This window comes from Diadema setosum, chromosome 12 (assembly GCF_964275005.1).
Source record: "Diadema setosum chromosome 12, eeDiaSeto1, whole genome shotgun sequence".
Classification (NCBI taxonomy): domain Eukaryota; kingdom Metazoa; phylum Echinodermata; class Echinoidea; order Diadematoida; family Diadematidae; genus Diadema; species Diadema setosum.
Genome location: NC_092696.1, coordinates 37620342 through 37645425, shown reverse-complemented (window position 1 = coordinate 37645425; position 25084 = coordinate 37620342). Strand labels below are relative to the sequence as shown.

General features: G+C 37.7%; 1 protein-coding gene across 1 annotated transcript; it reads left to right on the top strand.

Annotated features, from left to right (window-relative positions):
* The first annotated feature begins 8821 nt into the window (after window positions 1–8821).
* LOC140236150 (uncharacterized) lies at window positions 8822–24505 on the top strand. The gene is made up of 4 exons (XM_072316119.1): window positions 8822–9097; window positions 19918–20231; window positions 20994–21363; window positions 23789–24505. The coding sequence occupies exons 1-4, from the start codon at window positions 8963–8965 to the stop codon at window positions 24122–24124; spliced, it is 1155 nt and encodes a 384-aa protein (XP_072172220.1). The 5' UTR covers window positions 8822–8962; the 3' UTR covers window positions 24125–24505.
* The last annotated feature ends 579 nt before the right edge of the window (window positions 24506–25084 follow it).

Genomic DNA, 25084 nt, shown 5'->3' with positions numbered 1-25084 from the left:
CACACACAAACACACAAATTCTGATGGAGCAGAACATTACGTAACTTCATTCTTCGTAAGCATCACCTAATTGTGTCAAATTGGCTGCCTCTTTAAACATAATATTTGACAGTGAGAACAAATACCTGGTCGTTAAGGGAAACCTTCACATGAGGGTTTTAAGTAAAGTCAGTGAACGACCGAGGGAAGCAATGTCAAACGCAGGAAAAAGGGTTGATGAAATTATCTTTTGAAGGTGCGGTGAAATTCATGAGTCTTCATTGCTGATTGGAAAGTATAGTAGTACGCTAGTCACAAGAGTAAAATGATATAAAGAAATATCAAAGAAAACTCTTCAAATTATTATTTTCATGGCAATATCTCATTTCTTCAGATTTTTTCCAATGTATGTTAACGGTTATATCACTCCCCTGCTTTCTGATCGTCTGAAAAATATTTCTCAATATAAATCAATAATGATTATTCAAGGACGGATTTTTTTTTTCTTCAAATTTTCCTCAAACTTCACTGATGTGCTCTCCCAATATACCTATTTGTAACATTCATTGGATCTATGTTTGGGGTCATTTCTTCTTCAATGTGACTCATATTCAGGTGGTAAAAAACAATTTGAGTATGCTTCACGTTCTCTTCTTCCGATAAAACTGACGTCTGTTCATGCACGGATCCCTTGCAAAGGTTTTAAGAAAATGTTTGTCCACGAAGAAAACAGTATTTTAAGCATCTCGTCTTAACGAATGACTCAATGAGGGGTTGAAAACGCGCTGAAAATACCTGAGGGCCGTGAATGGGATTAACAGAGACATTGTTTGCTCTCTCTCTCTCTCTCTCTCTCTCTCTCTCTTACCACGGTCGAGACTCAAACACACAAAGCACATAACAAAAAGTCTAAATGTGTGCATATCTCGAAGAAAGGAACATCTGATTCAAGTGCTTACGCTATTAAAGAAAGTGACATAGTTGCAAGCGTACATTGCTAACCACTGCATGATTTTGTAAGAATTTTATTGTTTTTTGTCAAGAAGAACAGAGGCGGTGGGCTGACAGAAACTCATCTTTGAAATGTATACAAATCATATATATATATATATATATATATATATATATATATATATATATATATATATGAATAGAGGGAGAGAGAGAGAGAGAGATGAAGAGTTTTATCGCAAAACGAGAATATTTGTGATGAAAGCTGCTAAAACAAAGAAAATAATAAGAATATATGGAATATTTTTAATCATAACTTCTATTCCTTGCTATGTTACAAGTCAGGTATTACTGGAAAGGTTTTATTTTGCTCTATCTGATGATATATATATATATATATATATATATATATATATATATATATATATATACATATATTCATATATATTCATTTGTGACCCTGCACCTCAAAACAAACAAAAAGTCGCCAGATATGAATTTTTAGTTAAGACCATATTCTGAAAGAGCAGACCTTAAGCTTTAAAATGATGTATAACTCAAATCAAATGTACTCTCCTAACCTATCTAAATGTTGGAAAGAAAGCACAAACTCAGGAAAAGTGTGAACTGAGAAAAGAGGCTCTGAAGTAAAGCGTCTATTCAAGCGCTTAATCTTTACCAAACCGTGCTGGCTCTGCGATGAATGGGGACAAAAAAAAAAAAAACAGGAAGTAAACCACCAGAGTAACAACAATGAAGGGATTATCAGATTAAACTGAAATTAAGCATGCCTAATTAAAACATTCTGTCCATAATTAATGCCAACTTTCAAAGCAGTAGCACTATCCTTTCAAAAGTTATTAGAGTTGAAAGTGAAGAGTGTAGACAAGGTTTTTCAGAAATGAAAAAGGGATTCTAAAGACACACCTAATCACACTATTCTACCAAAAATGTTTGAGATAAACTGTTAAAAAAGCACACTTTCCTGCCCGTTTTATGCTACCAAATTTAAGCATAATGTGAAAGAAGACCCGCTCTTTCAGAAAATATGAAAAAGTCAAGTTTGGCTAGGTTGACCCATTTCATTTATTTTCAGACCTCACGCAAAATCAGTGTGTTCGTTTTGAGGTGCACGGTCACATTTATTTATTTATTTATTTATCTATATTTGTCATATTCCATTCGTACAAGTCAAAACATTCGTAATCTTCTGTCTTTTATTTCAATTTTTGTCATGTATTAGTGAGCTTAGAAACGCTCGTATCAACCGCTATTTAGTGTTATTTTTATTATCATCATTGTTGTTATTATCATAATATTTCTATTTTACTTTTAACAAAGATGGATTCAATGGTAAATTATTGTAACTACTTCCACTGATCATCTTTGTAGGAGAGGCTTTATTTCCACTAAGAATGCAAAATACATTCCTTCTCTCCATAAAATCCGTTGGAAGAGAATTGTTGTTTTCACCTTACATTTCTTCCGTCCCTTGTTTTGTGATAAGAGCACTTTTTTCTTTGTTTAATAAATTCTTCAGTAATATAGAATACAACCCAACATTCGCGAACCATGTTTCTTCGTCTTGTATTTTTTTCTTTTCCCGTTTCCTGCACTTAATCGATAAATGAATGAACAGTGATAACGGTATTAATGATGATGATGATTATGATGATGATGATGATGATGATGATACTACTACTACTACTACTACTACTACTACTACTACTACTAGTACTAATAATAATAATAATAATAATAATAATAATAATAATAATAATAATAATAATATTAATAATAATAATAAAATTATAATGAAATAGCAAAAAAAAACAATAATGATGAGATGTGAATTTTCTTCAATTTGTCTCCCTCTAGCAAATTAAACTTGATATTCTCGTGCTTTCAGCAATAATGATGATTACATGAATAACAAATACACATAAACATTATGCATTATTATACATATGTTAATATACCAACACATACATTGTACTTCGAGAAATGACTAGTGGATCTTGCGCTCTATCAGACCGCAGTGGAGCAAGAAGTAGTGCGCCCTCTTGGGCAATTTTGGGTAGAGATTAAAAATACGGCGCAGAGCTTCGTGGAGAGCCAAGTCCTGTTTGATAAGAAGTGTTAGTTTAATACAATGATGTCAAAGCACAACAGTTACAGGTATAGCAAGAACTTACCTTTTTATCGATTACTGCCTAACTCTAACCAAAATAACAGGTGCAATCACAAATTGCAACGGTTACAGTACGGTATTCCGAAAGTTCGTTTATCCGAAAATGAAAAAAGTTCATTATTTTGAAGGTTCGTTAAATATATCTGAAAATTAGATAAGTTTCGTTATTCCGAAGGTTCGTTTATCCGACAATGAATAATAGTTCGCTTGTACGCACTTCTTTTCATTTTCATATCAACGAACCTTTCGGAATAACGAACATCACCCGATTGCATCTGTTGTAAAATTCCATCTGAAAGTAATGTGTTGATTATGCACTCTGTCCTCCTTGGTCTTTTAGTTTTTAGTTGTTTTCTTTTTGTGTGTGTGTGTGTGTGTAGTTTTTTTTTTTTTTTAATCTTTAGGCCAGCTTGGTCTTTGCCGAGAGATCCATAGAACTAGTGCTATTATGCATACAAAATATAGAACTGCACGCCGGTCACATTTCATACATGTTAAAGAACAGACAGTGCAGGCATATATATGATATATATATATATATATTTTGAAACAAGGAAGGAAAAACTGACCAGAAACAATTGTAATAATAAATAGCGAAAACTTTGAGCAAAGAAAATGGGTTTTCATCGGGATTCGAACCCGAGACCTCTGATATATATATATATATATATATATGAATATATTACATATATAATATATCTTATCTTTAACGTAACTTTCTTATTTCTCATACTAAACTGTAAAAGAGTTTGTTCGCAAAAACCGATAAGTCCATTTTTGAAGATTTTGAAGTACGGTCTTGGTCATAAAGTACAAAGTAGTACCTTTTAAATGATATATTGGTCATTACATATAATGGTATATTTTTGAAGTTATGGTCAAAAGCAAACAAATGTTCTTATTATTGTCTTTATTTTTCTTGACCTTTAATCACAAATATCTCCATTTGGCAAATATGGACTTATCGGTTTTTGCGAACAAACTCTTCATATATATATATATATATATATATATATATATATATATATTACACCGTTTAGTATGAGAAATAAGAAAGTTATGTTAAAGATAAGATAAATGTAGATATTTTATGACTTTTCAGTTCAACAAATACTGATCATCACTTGATCATGGTAACAACCATTATTATATGTGATAACGTCATTATCTGACAACTCTTCTATTGGTTTACACACACACACAAACACACACACAAAACAAATTCTTATGAGAATCATGTCAGTGGTCGGCAATTATTGCTTTGCCTTGAGTGGAGTTATTTTAGAGCTCTCTATAAAACAGTGGGGGTGCTTGAGGATTTTTAAACTTCATGTCATAAACGGTATTATGAGATGTAACATTTTTCGGATTCAGTGATATCGTGATTACATTCCTTTTCCCATTTTGTCCTCCTTGCACAAAAAAAAAACAGACAGACAAACAAACAAAGAACAAAGAAACAAACAACAGACAAACAAAAAGTTAAGTTTTGTAGGTTTGCTATTTTGTGAGAATACTGCTCAAATCAAAACGGAAAGTGACCAAAACACTCACATTTCTCTCTCCATTCCTCTCTTTATTCCTGTTTTCTCTCTCTCCCTCTCCCTCCCCTCCCCCCCCCCCCCTCTCTCTCTCTCACAGACACACACAGACACAGACACACACACACACACACACACACACACACATCTGACATTCCACATCACATATCCGTTTTTACTGAACCAAGTAATGTGATTGTAAGCGCAGTGAACACTCGTCGAATATATAAACAGTATTTGGCTGTCAGATCCCTCAATTCATAATCAACCCGGGCACCCCTCCTTTGGTATTGAACGCGTCCTATACTGTTGCCTGGTTCGCTGAAGTACCTGTGACCAATCACAGTGCAGTTGCGATGAAAAAGGCGCGCGATGTTCTAAGCAGCAATGCCGCTTGTCGCTCCACGGTGCAGAAGCGTCCAGGCATATAGCGTCCTTGGGTAGCTCTTTATTCTATGCTAATACGATATCCAACACACTGTTTACTGCGTGTGATCAGCTGGGTTGTGCGTGGCTGGTTGCATTCCACTCGCCGAACGATCCCGGAAGCAAAATGAGACAGCGGGTTGTGTGTACTGCCAATTTGAGCATTGCAGTTTTACAATGACTACAAAAAAAAATTCCAACCGCATTGTTCATGTGCGTCGTTGTTCTTTTCGGTTCATTAATGTTGAAGATGATTGATATCATTATTACAATTTTTATGATTATTTCTATCTGAATCACTTAATCATTATTGTTTTTATTGCTATGGTTACTATAGTCATAATCGTTACCATCATTGGACCATTATTATTGTAATTATGATTCTTATAATCATCATTGTTATCATTGAGGCCCCATCCATTTCAAGCTTAATCGCTGACGATGGTGATGTCCTGTGTTCAATTATCTCTAATATCTACTGGAAAAAATACTTACTATGTACAATATCTTATTTACATGTTTAGTATAATGTTTACTGGACAATACTATTGCTTATGATTCTATTTGTGTAATGTTATGTTATCATTTGAAATCACTGCACTTGTTATTTATTCTTTGTCTTTGAGTCTTGATATTGTATTCAATTTGTATTTGGTTGAATGCGGAAAGAAATCAAAATAAAAAAAAAAATCAAAATTTATTATCGTCGCTATTAACAAGAATTATAACTGTTATAGCTGCTTCTGCCATCTAATTGTTCTTCTTACATTATTACCATTACAACCCACAAAAACTCTTTCTATTGCTATATTCTTGATATGTATTCGATGCTGGATTTTATGAGATACCTCGATGTAAAAAAAAAAAAAAGTACACATACCTGTAAGTGCATTTAATGAAGCTCCGTTTGTATACCAATTCCTTGACGGACTTTCGTTGTGACGAATTTTCACAATTTGATTTGCCTCCCATGTGTTTGACTGAATACGTCACTCCAAAATCGAAAAGTCTCGATGCTAAAATCATTAAGACAAGGAAACGGGGTGCATACGATGGGTGTCATGACAGTCTCTCTCATAAGGGAATCGGAAAAGAAAAGAATCTGTGTAACATCAGTTTGAACCTAGAGGAGTGAGCTCACCAGTGTCACGGCTTTGTCAATTCATTTCTCTCCCTGCCCTCCCTGCCCCCCCCCCCACCCTTTTCTTTCTTATTTCTTTCCTCTCTTTGTAAAGAGAGAAAATCATTTTACCAGCAGCTGATGTATTTCATGTTGAATAATGCTAAACCCTGCAAAACAACCTGACAGGAGTGATTGCCATAATCGAGGAATTAATAAAATCCTGCATCAATGCACCATTTTACTATCAATCATTTCATTAGTAGCGACAAACGTTTCCTCCATTCCTCTTTGTGAACCATCTGCATGCCGCATTAATTTCTTTTCCATAATTATGTATAGCAAAAAAAAAAAAAAAAAGCTGCTGAAAACTGCTTATCCAATAGTGGCGAGCCAGGAGTAAAATGGAGTCAAAAGGGGCCTGAACTGGATCGAAAGCTCAGGCCCCTTTTGACTCCATATAGTTATGTGTGTGAATTTTGTGTACGTTTGACTTATTGGCACAGAAAGAGTTAAGAATTTCTCTTTCATCGCGCTGTCAGCGATAACCCTCACTATATACATGAAAACATTATCTAGTCTGAAGTATGTATTACCTATCACCATTGCCCGTGACACTTGATAACATTTGCTCTTTTTATCAATATGGCGGATAACAATCGCCAGTCACCATCACAATTAGGTTATGATTCCATCTGTCTTGTTTGGTTGAAGGAAAAAAAAGGGTATTCAGTCTTCAATATGTTTGACTCAGCTTTTGTTTCACTTTCCCTTGATAGAATCCTATTTCAGAACCCCCCCCCCCCCCACCTGTACATAAAAAATCCGGCTTTGCTTCCGCACTTTCGACTTCCTGGCAGAAATAAAGTGTTGAGTATGTTAGACGCAATACCTGACATTCCTTGGCTTCGTTTCCTAATGGATTTCCAATGTTTACAAAGGTTTACAACAATAGTTAACCCAAATACATATATATCTGACCATTATAGATAGTTTTCTCATTCCATTTTAATTCTATTCTTTCCAAGTATCTTTATCATTGGAGTTCTCAAGGGAAACTAAATCTACATATAAAGAGTATGAATTATTTGAAGTGTTTGTTCGCAAAAACCGATAAGTCCATATTTGCCAAATGGAGATATTTGCTATTAAAGGTCAAGAAAAATAAAGAAAATAATAAGAAATATTTTGCTTCTTTTGACCATAACTTTAAAAATGTACCTTTATATGTAGTGACCAATATATCATTTAAAAAGTATTATTTGTACTTTATGACAGAGACAGTACTTCAAAATCTTCAAAAATGGACTTATCGGTTTTTGCGAACAAACTCTTCATTTCTTAAATCAAACACAATTTTGAAGATAAATACTATATAACAATATGCCCGTTTAGAATTAATGCTTTATTTTCTAGTTCAAACAATATGTCAATACTATCAGCGAGTTAATAACATTGCAGATGGAATTGATGATGTTTTTAAATCTTTGATAATTATGGTACTCCCATCGTGAAATACAACTGACGTTACTTGCAGAAAGTATGAAGGAGTCGCACAATATCACATTTTAATATTGCTTGATATTGAACAATTAATACTTATGTACGTGCATGATTATGTGACACGTTGGTAGCAAGTTCCATCACATGTAGCTCGAACCGGCATCTTTCAGAAACAGATAGTCTCCTCTTTTTGCATAATTGTCTCCAGAGTCCTGGCACAAAACAAAACAAACAAAACGAAATAAAGCATTAAACAAAAACACAATAAACAAAATCCGAAATATCTTACATATATTTGTTCACAGACTTTTCTTTGAAATAATATAATTTCATCTATACATGCATTTAGCAGCAAAATACATTGCATGATTGTACGATAACGAGATTACGCAGATCAGTCGAAATGAATGATAGTCAAACACCAATTTCATTTTATCCCACTAGATTTCAATAACATTAAAAAAGAAAATGTATCAACAATCAGAGTGAACCAGCAGATGTCTGTATAAGTTTAAAGTGATAACGAGTTCACTCGGTCATCCCTCTGAGCTGAATATCCGCCTGTCCTAAGAGAGACAACAATATGAATACTTGGTGAACACTATCAATCATTCTGATCTCTTTCCCATAAATTGACGTGGACGTTTTCACGTACGTGCACTCTGCTGAATATTTAAGTTTCGACCTGCAAGTGAATGACCTATTTGTCAAAAGGTCATCGCACTCCAAATCATCATGGATACTTTGTTTCCGTAACAATTGTGTCGCTTTGAACCCTTCTCGACATTGAACTCCGGACAGAACAGGTGCTAATAATGTTGAAGAATTTGGGGCGGATCAGTGGGAGATTAATTCAATGCTGCAAATTGGCAACACATACGACCAGCTTCCCCACCCTCGGAATCAAGTCGGATCGCTGGCGGATATAAAAACCCACAGCCCAGCTGTGTTTATGACAGCAGGACGCTGCATGCTTCGAGTGAAAGCGCGTACGAATGGTATGTTCATTCTCTGCAAGCATTGCTCTTTATCCTTCGCCATACCAGTACGCTGTTGGGTGAATCACATAAAGGAGCGATAAGGCTTGTAGATTTTCATGACCATCAGGTACCTCCTCGGTTAGATTGGAGATTGTTTCTCCAAATCGTCATTTGATAGATCTCAAATTTGACGTGCAGATCGAAAGGAGATTATACACTGAATTTCATGTCATTGTGAGCTGCGAGGAAGAAACCAGAATTTTTTGTCATCATGTTCGAGTCAGCCTCTGATGCGTTCTTTCCTCTCTTCGAGTGGAATACATACACAGTCGTATCGGCTGCAGTGCTTGGTTTGATTCTCTACGATCTGTACTGCAGAGGCGCAGCTACACTCTACGGACACACGGTGAGTAAGATCAGATTTTTTTTATCAAAACTGCCTTGATCATGATGTTAACATTGTGCAGGATCCATTTTTAGAGACAATACATAGACTTTACAAGAACGCACACAGCGTAGCCTATCATCACTGACATTTTAGGGACGTGGGAGAGATATATTGCTATCAACATTCAACCGAAGCTACACGCTTAATATATATTTAGGAATACTGCTCTGAATGAAATTTCACATAAGTCATCCATCAGATGTTGACATCAGTATTCCATTCCCAATGTGTTACAGTAACCAGCTACCATGAATACATATTTCGTATAGTGAGAGTCTGGCTGTGTAGTCTATAACTAGTATAAGTTGAAAGTCTTGAGAATGCCATGGAAAAGTAGAATTTTGTTAGTTGGGTTCTTCTTCTTCTTCTACTTCTTCTTCTTTAATCTTCAAAGGGCTATTTGCAGCCTATCACGAAGATGAGTACAAATTGTGTGCACAATGAGAGGGGTGTGGGCTTAGTCACAAGGTGTGATTTTAAGGTGGGTCATTAAAAGCTCCTTGAACTGTTCAAGTGAGACTGCACAAACTACAGAGCTTGGAAGTTTGTTCCTCTCAGGTATGGATCTCTGTCCATGAAATAACATCTCTGTATTATACCTCTGTCCATGAAATAACATCTTTCTGCCACTGAACTGAGCACACAAACAAACTGTACTCGTCTTCGTGATAGGCTATGTGGAGTTAAGTCCCTTTGCATTGAATACAGAAGAGGGAGAGAAGGAGAATGTGAGATCAGAGATGGACAGGCTGAAGGATATGATCTTAAAGGGTACAATCAACCTCTGGCTGGAATTTGTTAAGTAGATGCAAGGGAGTAGGCCTACACGAGATTTTAAAGTGCAAGTTTCTGTTTGTGGCAGTTAGGCCTAAAATTGGCATTTTTGAAAGTTTTTCTTGTTTATTTGTTGTCTTGACCCCTGGCCATACACACCACATGCACGGACCGACTGGCAAATAAAATACATACAATCATTCTCGATAGAGTAATTGATTGTCTGTATGTTTACTGTCTGTTTTTGTGCGATTCCCATTAAATAACGTGTGATCATGTGAGGGTGTCGGTCACCGCCGTATAATATCTCAAATCGTATCTCTCCTGTATACGCTCATGGAACTAATAGCTGCATGATACGCCAAAGCGTAGATCCTGTGATAACAGGAGACATTTCCTGGCGACTTCTATGATTAGACTAATGATAGAGGGAAGTTGTTGAGAAGATATGAAAGATTTTCTTATCAAAACAAAAAGATCAGATAATGATAAAGAGATAATCAAAACATGTGGCCCGTCAGGTCATCAGGTGTTTCAAACTGTATCAAACATAGTATTTCCTTCGCAATGATAACAGCTCAGAGCCGTCTCGAGTCGAGGTTTTCTTGAGGTTTTGCCTAAGTTAGCAACAAAACAATGCATGCAAGTCAGATTCAACCCATTTGAAAATGAGTTGAACATAAAATCTCACGCCAGTATCACAGTCACTGACAGTGTGGATTTCATGTTGTGGGTTTGATTTGTTACTATGAAAAATCTTTATACAATGGACGGTTAGAATACAAACATGTCATTTTATACGAGAGAACGAGGAAGCGGCATTTCACAGTGAAGGTGACCGTCTCGTAGTGAAAGCGAGGAAAAATACAGCTGAGAGAAGACTGTGTTCAGCTGGACAAACATGATACAAACGATCTACTTCCGACTTGGGAAACGTTTCGATTTTGTTTTCAAAAACAACTCCGTGCTCACAGGAAATGAAGTGGTAGAATTATGGAGGAGGAAAGCCAAGGGTAGGAAGGGAATATTATATGTGCGCTGCCTATATACTATGCAAGTAGCTTGCTTCTGTGTGTGTGGGGGGGGGGGGGTATGATCTGCACATTGTCAAGCTTTCTCCGTTTAACAACGCGATGAACAGAGTGACTGTCGTTCTGATCATGGAGCCATAGTTCCATGTTCAGATCAAATGTAATGTAAGCCTACCCCTCTTTGTTCAGTCGTAAGTGAAGCGATGGTGCATGAAACAGGCATGGTCCTATTGAGATCCTTCATGTCCCTTGTGTTTGATTGTGGAGCGTACAGGGTTTGGTGCCGGTCCAGAAATTCTTTTATGAATGGACATTGACTTTCAGTCAGATCCTCCTATTGTAATACTAGGCCCTACAAAACAGAGCAAGCACACCAAGCTTATACGTTCACTTATCTACAAGTGTATCTGACCTGTGTCAAGCTGTGTGGTTTCTTCATTGACCAGTCCCCTTTTCATCGCCGCATGTAGAAAAGCACTGGGGCAAACGAGATCTAACCCTGGATTGCGGGGTGGGGTGATTCTGCCAATGTATCCATCATTACGCCGATCAATATCGCTTCGTACTGATTCGGCTTTGCATATTTTTAACAATCTAAAAATCAAATACGCAGAACTGTGGGATATTCTTTAACATAGGACGTAAATTCAGAAAGTTATGGAAAATGTAACTTCCCAATATTTTAACGAACCCCTTTGCCCTGAAGTACTGTAGTCATTACTGGGATACGTACAACACAATAATAACCCGTTGGGAAGACTACAACGTGTTTTATTTATACTTCATTTTAAAGTAATTGGGAATTGTGCAGCTTTAAGATTTATGTAAAATCAGCTCTCAGGCAGGTTATGTTGAAAGATATTTTTCATCACAGTTGACGGGTACACGTACCTATCAAAATTTCAGTCTGTACGAAAGGCACGTAGCATTACCGTGAGCCATCAAGAATTGTTTGAATAAAGATATAACTTGTGAAGTTTTACGGCTAGATCATCAACAATTCGAGATTTCTCTCCATCTTCATTTTATAAGAACATTGGTTTCCCGCTACTTATTGCTGCCTTTCTAACTTGATGATGGGCATAGAACAATAATATTGAGGGTTGACAGATCAATATTGGGCCTATGTAAGTCTCAACAAATTAAAAATGATAATGTTGCTCGTAAATGGGTTAATGATTACCCTCACTAATAATGATAACAGCAACATACCCTTGCAAACACGATAATGCAGTTGAGGATATAAATCCGAAGGTCAGATGTCCGCGGATGCGCGCTTAATCGGATATCCGGGTTTCTTGCATTTATTTGTTTACAAGAATTTTCAAAGGTGAGGTGAACTTTATTTCATACAGATGGTGGGGTAAAAGACGATGAGGCTAAACTCGTGAATAGTTGTTTATTCAACTTATATTACACCGTATTTTATATTACAGTAGTTTTCTTTGATTTCATTTTGTGTATATCGAAATGTAGAAAGAGGAATGGTCATCATACTATGTATATAGAATATACAGTGCATCAATGAATAAACAAGAGAATCCACAGCTCTACTGTAATAATAAATTCAGTATAGACAAAATTTTCCTCTGAGGGCCTCGAATAAGGGGTTTTTTCATCAAGGGAGGACAACGGATTTTTCTTTTCGCAACCCAGTGAGCTTCAATCCTTCATTGTCCTATAGCAACAAGAACTGGAGCAAAGTGGATCAGAAAATCAGGCGCAGGTTCCAAGAAAGAGACACAAAAGTTAATAAAGAACAGGTGCAACAACTCTTAATTACTCGCATATCCCGAAAGACGCACCATAGCTTTATTGAATGCATTATATACAAAACATTCTGGTTCACCTGTTTTACGTAATATAGTGGGATTTCACTTTAGATGTGTTGTTGCAAGACGTGGGCCCAACCTTTCTTATTATTGATATCATTCTTTATTGTAAAGGTATGCAACCAATGAACTATTCTATTCTAGAATGGATATTATGTCTTTGAGGATCAAAAAAGAAAAGAAGGGACGCGAGATATGTTCTCCTGATCCTGTTTAGGAGATACCCGAGCATCAGGGTGCATCAATTCGAATGTAGTAATCAGCTCGAATCGAGAGTACTCGAGACAACGCGTGGCGCGCGCGTGCCGTGACATTTTTAGCACTGATAAGAACTGTCTTTTATCGATGTGATTACGTAATCAGACACAGCTGGTTAGGCGCCATCCCTAGTTGAGCAATGCAGACCAATCAATTATCGAGAAGGGGGTAATGGGGGTGGTAGAGAGAGAGAGAGAAAAAAAAAAAACCTGCTCTTGAGAAGCAATCATCTTCTAGGCCCGAATTCACGAATTTGGTACAATCTTTGTCCATGGTTTAAACCATGGACAAAGACCGTAGTTTCGTATGGGCGCCAAGTGTCGCATGGCCTATTTCGTTACAAAATCAGTCATTTCGTCGACGAAAGAATGATCATTTCGTCGACGAAGTATTTCGTAACGAAATAGGCCATGCGACATTTGGCGCCCCATAAAGAAATACGGTCTTTGTCCATGGTTTAAAGGGTGTGTACAGTTCTGGTTGAGGTGAGATATTCAGAGACCACTCTAGGAGATGTCAAAGAGCATGCAACTCTAATGGGTATCAAAAGTTTATTTGATGAAAATCGGTTTTGTTGCATAAGATATCCAAAAACAAGGTGAAACAAAGAGATCCTAATAAAAGGCGTGGCCTGTCGCCTTTTGTTATTATCACTTTTTGGGCGATATCTCAGCCATTTGAAAAAAAAAATCATCATATAAATATTGAATCCTTCTTAAAATTACATGCTCTTTCATATTTCATAAAAGGTTTTTATTATCTCACTTAGAGATTTTCAAGACATGAATCCCCACCTCAACCAGTACTGTACAGTTCCTTTAAACCATGGACAAAGATTGTACCACCTCCGTGAATTTGGGCCCTTGTGTCTTGTCCCCATGTCCATGTTTATACTTGCCACACACGATACATCTAAATATTTTCTATGTTGAGTTGGATAGACTTTAATGGTATAATGTAATCACTGCGCAACTCGAGGAGCAGCTTCCAAAGCGTATGAGTGAGAAGTATACGATCTGTGAATGAAATATAAGATGACAACAAAACTTTTATTATATCACTATATTTGTTCCTGATACACGTTTATGAATACAAACTGTATCAGTGTTTACAATGAGAGCATTCTTATTCATCGGGATGGTAGTGGTATAGTAGTAACACTGTTATCGTCGTCAACCTCATGCACTTTAATTTTCGAAGAGCAGCATTTTAAGTGTATTTGATAATTCAAATACATAATCCCTCTTCCCCGGTCATTATATCCCCCGCGAGCATGAAAGCAATAGTGAGAAAGATAAAAACGCGCATGTTTTATTGCAACATTACTGATTAACAAATTGCCTTTCATTGAAGTGAGAATTCGTAAATTTGAACGCACATGTTGTGTACTGTTGCATCAAATGCCATACGTATTATGACTCTTCACGCTTAATCCTAACGAGATTACTTTAGTAGCGAGTGTAGGATAAATCATACTTCAAAATGATAATCGTTACTGCCATTTGTCGAGATTATTCGCTTTTGTTATCTTTTTTTGTGTTTTGTTTTGTTTTGTTTTGTTTTGTTTTTGAAGTCCGCTTAGCACCAGCTGGGTTAGAACTTCGTAATCATTCGCATTATTTAGCAGTTCATGCATGCTGTATATGCAACAAACAACATTGTATGTTTCAATGTAATATGATTATATTCCGATTATGACATGCTGCTGATGTTTGGCAAGATCCGGAGAATCGTCGGCCTGCAGTAAGTCATCATTGCACTGTCTTTGAAACGCGAATAGGCCTATACCTGTAGGTCATGTTGTATCCCGATTATATACGCAACGCCAGGAGTACGATTTATTGTTTCACAAATTCAAGGTTTTTAGGAGAGTAATTGAAAATTGAATTGAATTGATTTGATTTACGTGACTGCTTTAGGAAGCAGTGAATGTTTGAAGTTATACGAAGGGAGGACCAACCTTCTTTAACCCGTTGGAGACTAGTTCCATTGTATACTCGGGCAGGTGCCTATTGGGAATGCGTGTTATATGAGTATAGTATTGTTCCCGACGGGTTAAGGTCCGTCAACGGGCTGGGCAATATTCAACAAGGATAGAGTGCCTTGTGTAGGCCTATACGTATTTAGGGGAACAGCCGCTGCATCAAGGAGACTCATATTATTTTCAGGTATATCCATGACGCAAGGACATTAACCCCGAGTGCTTTACTGAGATCTTGGATGAGACCTGGGGATTCTCGGAAGGACAAATGAAAACAAAGCATTGATAATCACCCCCTCTCTCTCTCCTTGTATTATTAATAGATCATGTTCCTTCGACATAAGCTTTTAGGCAAGAGATGTTACATCGTCATTTATCAAGCAGCACAAAATATTAAATATACTCTCCTCTCTTGAGCCTCTTGGACCATTGCCATCGATTATAAACAAAATGCAGGTATATGAAATGTTTTGCTGTGTCGTCATAAAAAAGAAAGCGTATTATCCACAGCTGTGAAAATGGTGACACAGGTCCAAGTTGGCAGTTATATAATTATGATCTGGTTTAGATCAACCCCTGTCGGGTAAGAAAGTACTTCCAACGACCGCTGCCAACATTCCCAGGTTAACCCCATGCCCCTGGTCAGCTGTTTGAAAGGTTAAACTTGCTATTCAAATGGTTAGTCATGCAGTTTAAATGATTAAACTTGCTGTTAAAATGATTAAACTTGCCGTTTAAATGATTAAACAAGCTGCTTGTATTGTTCGAATGAGTTACTTTATTGATCATATAAGGACGTTCTTCTCCCAACTCCCTGATTAGATAACCAGACTAACTGAAGAAAACATGAAGCTACTCAAACAATAATAATGACTTTTATCTCCACCTCTAGTTAATATAATACGTATCCCGAATGTATACAAAAACTCACATTGTTACACATAGAACTTGGTGTTGAACGAGTCATGAGACAAATGTTTTCTTCTTCTTCTTCTTCTGCTTCTTCATCATCATCATCATCATCATAACCATCATCATCATCTTTTTCTTAATTTTCTGCCTTCTGTATACATTCCATGATGCTATAGTTGTAGTTCCATGTTTCAACTTTGCTCATTGAGATTACTGAGTGTCATTCAGCGCCAGTTATATGCATTCAAGTATTGACTATAGACATGGATAGACAAGCATATCTCTCAATATATAAATAATATTTGAAGAGTTTGTTTGCAAAAACCGATAAGTCCATATTTGTCAAATGGAGATATTTTCAATTAAAGGTCAAGAAAAATAAAGAGAATAATAAGATTTTTTTTTTTTTTTTTTACCATAACTTCAAAAATATACCTTTATATGTAGTGACCAATATATCATTTAAAGGGTATTATTTTGTACTTTATGACAGAGACCGTACTTCAAAATCTTAAAAAATGGACTTATCGGCTTTTGCAAACAAACTCTTCATTTATTTTGAGATATATAGACAAATTATTATAATTATTTTAACCCCATGAGGACACCCATGGCAACCGAAGCTTGTAATTTCTAGGAATAAATTCTCACTGAAAAGGAGAGTGATGTGGATGAAGAAACAACCATACATGTAAATTAAGCGTCTTTGATGTAAATTCTCAAGAATACTCTAATATCTGTGAGAAGGTAACAAAAATCATATCTTCATGGGGGATTCAGCCACCGTGTGCTCTTTCTACATCGGTGCTTCTCTTCAGGTAAATTTAGAACATCCGTTATCTTCTTCGGTTTCCGGATAGCACACTTTGTGAAACTCGTGTGACAAGTGCCCCACTGAGAAGCGTGGGAACTGTCCGGCTGCTCGGTTTCCTGTTCGGATATCTGTAAAACAGTGTAAGAAACCGATGAACAATATCGATGCGATTATCGGGTATTAAAGGCCGTAGTGTTACTATTGTAAAACTATTATCTTAGTTTCGAGAATAATGATATCATGCTATATGGAAAGTATCACTGACATCTGAAAATCACAAGTCATATTATAGGTCCCACCATCCTACATCCGATATTTTCCAATACCAAATTCTATTCGTTATGTCTTTTCACCACATAACCTATCAGCTGGCCTTAGAGGTAGATTATAAAGGAATATGCAACGTTCAGAACATGTACTCCGGAGCCTTGCTTTCGGTGTTTTGATGTACAGGTAAATCCTATATCCTTTGACGTACGTATGCGGGCAATGACCGTAATTCAAAACGCGTGGGAAAATATAGATGCTGTTTATTTTGTAAACACAAGCATTTGGAGAGACGAACTGTACCTCTACCATAGGCCTACCATACTAATCTTCTCTATTCAATGAGTTGGGAGTACCCGCCTCCCTGCTCTGATTATTTTCCAGAGATTGAAATGAATTCGTTACGTCTGAATGGGTTCGTTCAGCAAATGTTCAGTATACGCTTCGAGCCAATTTGGAACCACGTATTTCCCATACAGCTATAGATCGCTCACTCGTGCAATGAGAACAAAATTCGTAATACAATTTGCAATGTATTTGAGACAGATTTCAAGCTCATTGACTGTGACATTCTCTGCAAAATTGTAATTATGTTGGGAGAACCAAATCACACTGGGTATGTTGTCTTATCTATAATATATCAGTATATCTAATTCTCAGTGAAATGATAATGATTAATGACCTTACAGCTATGTAATCAGAATTCCTTAATTGACAACATTTTTTTTTCAAAATCAGTTTCAAATCAACAGTGAAAGGTAAAAATACTCGTGTTTTTATTGTAGGGCGTTTAAAGTGTTTGATAGCGTAATGTGATTCAATCGTATAGACTTCACAAAACATTTAGTGACTATTTCCATCACGGTATTTTGCGCAGTTTCAGCCTTTATTCTATTGTTAATGTTCAAATTCAAACGGCATTTCTGTTGTTGCCGTCAAGTGTATCACGCAGGCAGAATTATTTGCCTACTCAGCCTGTCCAGCTGATTTCCACTGCGCTATAAGATGTGATCATTGAGCTGCGTTAATGTTTGCTTATCTTATCCACTGACTACCAGTATGATTTAGCGAGGCTAACCAGGGTCGCATGATACACTTGTCGCGCTGTTGTGAGTAGCGTCAAAACAATGAGTTTGTAGATGGCCGCTTGGTAATCAGATAGTGTACTTAATGTTAACTACTCATGCTGCTACTAATCGCGAATCGATTATTGTCATAGGTACAGAACTAATTTCCTATTGTGGTCCCGTTTTAGCCAGGATTGTTGTTTCTATTTAAGGAAAGGCCTCGTTACTGTTGATGCGTAAATAATGTCCATATCATATACTTGCCAACTAGTAAGATTTTATCAGATTCAGTAAGATTTTTTACGTTAAAGATAGCAAAATCAGATTTTCTGTCAGAGAAATCAGATTTTTACAAAATGTTTAGATATAACTTTCATGTGTATTTTCTGAAGATTTGACCAAAAGTAAGATTTTTAACTTCAGTTTGCATATAAAATAAGATTTTTGCAATCCACGAGTAAGATATTTCATCTTGAAATGTTGGCAGGTATGCCATAATAATTATCAATCCGATGATGCACTAGACATTGTGATAATGATCATGATAGTGATCGTGATTACGAACTATCATTGTCAAAACACGTGACATCTTGTTGGCTCCATCATGCTCTATACAGCTACAGAACCGTATGAAACAGAAGATAAATCTCTCGAAGTGTATGAATATGATGTGTTTATAATCTCTATTCATGGTAGAGTATTCATAGCGTCACTTTTGCAACTACGTCATACTTGTCACTGGTTCACGGCGCATAACCTTCGGGAGAGACGTTTGTATATCTCTTGGCTAGAATTGCATCGTATGAACGAGTTTGTTTGCAAAACCGATAAGTCCATATTTGTCAAATGGAGATATTTGCGATTAAAGGTCAAGAAAAATAAAGAGAATAATAAGAAAATTGTTGCTTCTTTTGACCATTACTTCAAAAATGTACCTTTATATGTAGTGACCAATAAATCATTTAAAAGGTATTATTTTGTACTTTATGACAGAGACCGTACTTCAAAATCTTCAAAAATGGACTTATCGGTTTTTGCAAACAAACTCTTCGTATGTTACCGAATCTGAACGTTATGGGTGAGTGTAAAATTGAGTGTAATGAAGACATGGGCCGGATTGAAATGTGTTGATGCAAGCAGCACTGCTTTGTTATTGAATGAGTTGGAGATTGGGGCTAGGCTTTAGTGTATTCAAGTGTATCAGTGAATGACAATCAAGAGTTTGTAATTGTACGTGTGCCGTAAAATCAAGGGCTAGGTTGTTACATGGGAATCGGGGAACAAACTAGTGTTGTGTAGAAACTGGGGCTGGGTCAATGTGTGGGTTTTATGCACTCGGAGACTTGTAGCTGAGATGAAAGTATATCGGACAAAGATCAGTTAAAAGTGTGACTGCACTTTTAAGGTATTGGAGACTAGCGTCAGACTGATGAAGGCGAAACCCACGAGAATGAGGAAGTTGGGTATGGATTCGGGTGGTGTTAGTTATCCCGAAGGTTAATTAATCCGAAACTGAACAAAATTCGTTATTCCGAAGGTTCGTTGTTTGGAAACACACAAATTCCGTATACCTAGCGGTCCGTTAATCCGAAAATGGAAAAGGGCTCGGTAATCCATAAAGACTGTGCGTACTAAAAAACCTTTGGAATAACGAACATAATTTCATTTTCGAATTGACGAACCTTCGGAATAACGAACCTCCAAAGTAACGAATTGCAACCAGCAATTCGAGGTGAGCTTATTCCTATTAAACTTGTTTGTTTGAGATCCATATTCCGAAGGAAAGTTTGGACTTTTTTAACCAAGAATGTAAAACTATCTTCTATTCCGTGTGATTTTCAGGGGCCTCGAGCTCGTCTTTCATCGTCATCATCCGACGTCTTCGATGTCCTTGGTGACATCGACAGTTTTTCGCTGATCGAGCTCAACACCACTGTCATCTCGGATAACTTGGAGCTAAAGACCAACGATGACTTGCTGCAGGACGAAAGTCTCTTCGAAGGCGACGTCGCCTTCGGTAGCTCGTCATCATCTTCTCCCGACGATGACGGAAGATACAGTGATCCTTCAGAGAGGCCGGTGGTAGTCATGTTCACATGGCTGTTGGCTAAACCACGTCACGTGAACAAATACGTCGAGCTGTACACTCGCAAAGGGTGGGTTTCACCAGAGATATCTAACTTACATGTATTTATATTATTTATTCGGCTTTCAATAACAAATATCAACATGACTTAATACAAAATCAGAACATACAATGAAGAATTATGGGTGCGCCAGATTGGGCAGCCCGGGTCTGGAAATATTTGATATCTGAAGTCTGTTCGGTGTGTCAGACACTGCAAGAATTATTATGTTTGAGCGTAAGTGTATGATTTCAGAAAGATCTGTACGTTGACATGAATGTGAATGTAGCATGACAATGATTAAGCGAATTAGTGCAGAAAGTTCGATGTTTTTCTTGACTACGTGATTATCGTCATGTGACGCAACTTTTCTTACTTATATCTATATACCGTCAACGGTTTGTATCACAACAGCCAACTTGACCGACTTATATTAGTATCTATACACAACGATCTGGCTTCGCTGTTGGCCCCAATCCCTAGCATCAAGATTCCGTCAGTGGATATTACGATACGGATATTCATTCTGAAAAGAAGGTTGAAGTCATGATATGTCGTTGTCACAGTATTTGGCAAATTGAAAGAGCTGTACATAAATTCATTTTGATAAAAGTATATAAGTTGATGTAGGCAATGTATAATATTTTCACATGTATTTCAAACGAGGGATGACATTCTACAATAAATTATCATTTACTGATGTTTTGTTTTATGGATATTGATCTTTCCATAAATATGACGATATGATTTGGAAGTTATGAAAACTCTACCTCTTTCGTAAAATTTCCACAGCTTCGATGTCCTAGTGGTCAAGACACGACCTATCGACATCGCATGGCCAGCCAACGCCAAGCAGATCGCCCGCGAGATCCTCGATTACGTCACTGACGGCGACAAGCGACCGCTGCTCATCCACGCCTTCTCCGTCAGCAGCCACGTCTACGCCGAGATGCTCGACCTCGCTGATGCCGAGGACCGCTACTCGTCCGTCCGCTACCGCATCGTCGGGCAGGTGCTGGACAGCTGCGTGCTATCTCGAGATAGCTATGAGGGCATCTACTCGCAGGCATCCACCAACTCGTTCACGCAGTTCGTCATCAAGCGCATCGCAGAGACCTACTTCTGGCTTACCAACAAGTACACGATGGACAGCATCATCAAGGTGTGTTTCCATGGTAACCGGCAACGTCCTTGTAAGATTTCAGATCGGATACCACTAAAGATCACGTCATGTCAATCAAGTGTTTATTTGTTATTTTGAATTATTTTCTTCTTTACAGAGGAAGCGTACACATACGTCGTTCTGCTTATACACTCGTGAATTCTGGGTCACTTCAGTTCATGCCACGGTTGCAAGCTGTTCACTTTTAGTCTGAACCGAGTGCCATGGATTATAGTCGGCATTAGTTGACATCCTGTCTAGACCAAAACTTTGTTTTTCGATTCTGGTTATGATGTGACCGGACTGAGAAGTGAAAGTTAGCCGGGCTACCAATTTGATGCAGGTCATGGAAACATATACTCCAATTCGTTTAGTCATTCCTTATTGTGACGTACATTAGAGAGAGAGATACAAGGAAGTGTTAAATGTTTTTGCGAATGAAGAATTTGAAATGTATTGTGCGAGTTATCAATCCATGTTTGTGTGACATTGTAATCCAAAACCTCAAACCTGACATCTTTATGACATCTGACCCAGTAGCTTGAAGACTATAGACGTGTATATTGAAATCAAAATGAAGTTGGCATCAAAAAGCAATCACATCAGCGCAAAAGGAATTCGAGCTAATGTGACGACCGAGTGGATTTCATAGCATATTTACTTTTGATTTTTCAGATTCAACTTTGAATGTTTCATACAACAGACGAAGACCACTAATGTTGGACATGAACCAGATCTCCTTATGATCAAATGGGCATGCCACATGGAACTTTGTTGTTTCTCATGTGTAGCTACGAAGAGTTTGTTCGCAAAAACCGATAAGTCCATTTTTTAAGATTTAGAAGTACGGTCTCTTTTATAAAGTACAAAATGATACCTTTTAAATGATATATTGGTCACTACATAAAGGTAAATTTTTGAAGTTATAGTCAAAAGAAGCAAAAATTTTCTTATTATTCTCTTTATTTTTCTTGACCTTTAATCGCAAATATCTCCATTTGGCAAATATGGACTTATCGGTTTTTTGCGAACAAACTCTTCATATTTTCGCACTCAAAAAGATATCTTTGAATGATGGAACTACGTCGTTTTCCATCTGCGATGTTGGTTGAGAGTATGATAAGAAATAACATACCGTTTTCCTTCCATTTCGTTCTAATTGTGACATACTTTGGTAAAAAGTAATGGTTTTAAAGAGATGATGGCTTCGTCATTTAGCCTTCATATTGGATGGCTCGGAAGTCAGTGAGGAGTGCATGCTGTTTTAATACTCTACTGTTTTCCTGTAGTCGTTTAGTGCCACAAGCTGAATCTGTGCAACTGTTCTGGCGCTCATCCAAAAGTAATATTGGAAATCCGCTGTTCACCTGCCAAATCATAAATATTGGTAAACAGGAGTAGTCTCTGAGAACAGTCATTCTTTTACATTATTATAAACAGTTGAAAACAGAATGTTGGCAAGGTTTTGGCGTGGCAAAGTGATGGTATAAGACAGCAGGGTATACTAAATATCGAAAGTGCATTTGTAATGGTGACAGTAGAGGGGTGGTGTAATCTCTGTTGGGTAAGCAACAATAAAAAACTTGAACATCATGAATGAACTGTTTGGTCCGTGTTTATTTCACCCATCGCTTTCGTGAACCCAGCATTTTGTGTATTAAGTCTATGAGGGTTCCCATCTAGGAGACGAAAGGTTAAGTCAGTTATGTGTTCAGAGTTTCAAAACATGCAGATTGATAGCACGCTGGATTTTATCATAATACTAATATCAGTATTATTGTTCCTTTTCGACATTCAACATATTTGGTAAACTACGAAATCGACATTTGTAATCGTCAGTTTTTACTCTTGTCAGTTCAAACTACATGTATACTCGTGCATTGTGCAGTGAAAGGTTCTTTCTGTGCATTGGTCTCTCGTCAAACGGATCTACTTGCGACCATGAAATTAATGCAATCATTATTGCAACACGAAAAGTAACTAGAACGGAAAAGCGACACTCCTGTCGACTTTTCCTGCTGTTTATTGCTAAAAATCTGGTGCCTTCAGAAACATTGGTTCTACAAGGATGTTTGGTTTTGTTGGTAAAACGTTTGAAGGTATCACATTTTTTTATCACTTTGCAGAGCCCACAAAAAAAAAAGCATTACAGCAAAGACATTAGCCTTGAATAATACTCGGTATAATCACACGTTCGAATCCTGTGTATGATGGTAGGCTGATCTGACGTTAGCTTTTTGTCAAGGCCCTCTTGCTGTAAGATGCCTGTAGTAACCGGCAACCGCGACAGCGCCCATTCCGCTGGGCTCCCTTCACCATATACAGCAAGAGGGCGTTGACAAAAGCTTAATCTGACCTTGGCTACCGACACTAAAACTACCGGCACTTCTCTCTTCCCCTTTTCTTTCCCATCCTTGAACCCCAGGTCAACGAACTTTTCACTGGCAGACCGGTCAAGGCTCCTGCCCTGATCCTCTTTTCCCGAGATGACCACATCGCTACGGCCAAGGAGAATGATGAGTTGGTCCACCAGTGGCGCAAACACCTGGAGAACGACCTCTACGTCAAGTGTTGGCAGAGCTCCCCGCATGTCGGCCACCTTCAGAAACATCGCGATGAGTATGAGGAGTCGGTCTACGGGTTCATCGGCAAGCTGCAGCCACTGAACAGGCGACTTCTCACCCTGGAGAAGCCCATTCCACCGGGGGCGTCTCTGCCGCAGGAAGCTCCCAAGGAGGCGGAGCTGAAGAAAAGCGAGTGAGCTCACCGACCATGATGTCCCCAGTTTGGTCAAACCGAGGACTAGATGTGATTGCTGATTGGTTGAAAAAGTGAGGCACAGCCCTCGGGCACTTGTGTATCTTGCCGCACGACATAACACGAGGGGTCTCTTTGTTACAAAAAGTTATCACGGAGACTGGATTCTGAGATCATCATTGTATCAAATTGGTTCACATGGTTACTTAGTGTTGCTATGGTAATTATGACCCTTTGTAAAAACCTATCTATTTTAGGGTGGTATGTTCTGCTGAACGCATGAAAATACAATGTAGTGCCATGTCTCCTGTGCACTGTAAACCTGCGCGCTGACAAACGCTCATGATATCATAAAAATTTGTTTCAGCAATCGCGACAGCGCCCCCTTTGTGGAAAACCTTTCGTGCAGACATAATAGTATGTCTACACACGTCTCTTGAAAACGTAGCGCCATGCGTGCAAAGTAGTCGTGTATACCATGCCATATCATTGTAATTTGTGTAAAAGTAGCAGCGACCCACAAATCATGACTATTCTATGGAAAGACAGGGTGTCAGTCTACGTCAAATCAGAGGCAAAATTATGAAAACAGTGATAATACACTCGGAGGTTGTTTAAAGCAGCAAGGCTGGCCGTCGACAGTAGATATATCCCCGATCACTGCAGACTTTTGAAGGGAGAGAAATAGAGATGGATGATAAGTTTGCTGATGCCCACTGGTGTTGCGTCATTTGTTGACATTGATCTGTTTCCTGACAACATCCCCTGTACTAAAACTAGCTCGGAAATCTCTGTTTTACTGATAAGCTGAGTCTGAAATGATTGCTTTATCTGTCAACAGAGGATAGCATACATTGTCAAATTTTATTTCTTCCTGGTCAACAAAAGGGAAGGGGGGGGGGCAATGTAGGAGGGTATGTGTGTGTTAGTGGGGGGGGGGCAATGAAAACTCGTCAAACATTAA

Excerpts from the sequence above, each read along its gene's own strand:
- LOC140236150 (XM_072316119.1), top strand. The coding sequence starts at position 8,963 with ATGTTCGAGTCAGCCTCTGATGCGTTCTTTCCTCTCTTCGAGTGGAAT. Across the intron at positions 20,232-20,993 it reads GAGCTGTACACTCGCAAAGG|CTTCGATGTCCTAGTGGTCA; the intron begins GTGGGTTTCACC and ends AAATTTCCACAG. Across the intron at positions 21,364-23,788 it reads CGATGGACAGCATCATCAAG|GTCAACGAACTTTTCACTGG; the intron begins GTGTGTTTCCAT and ends CTTGAACCCCAG.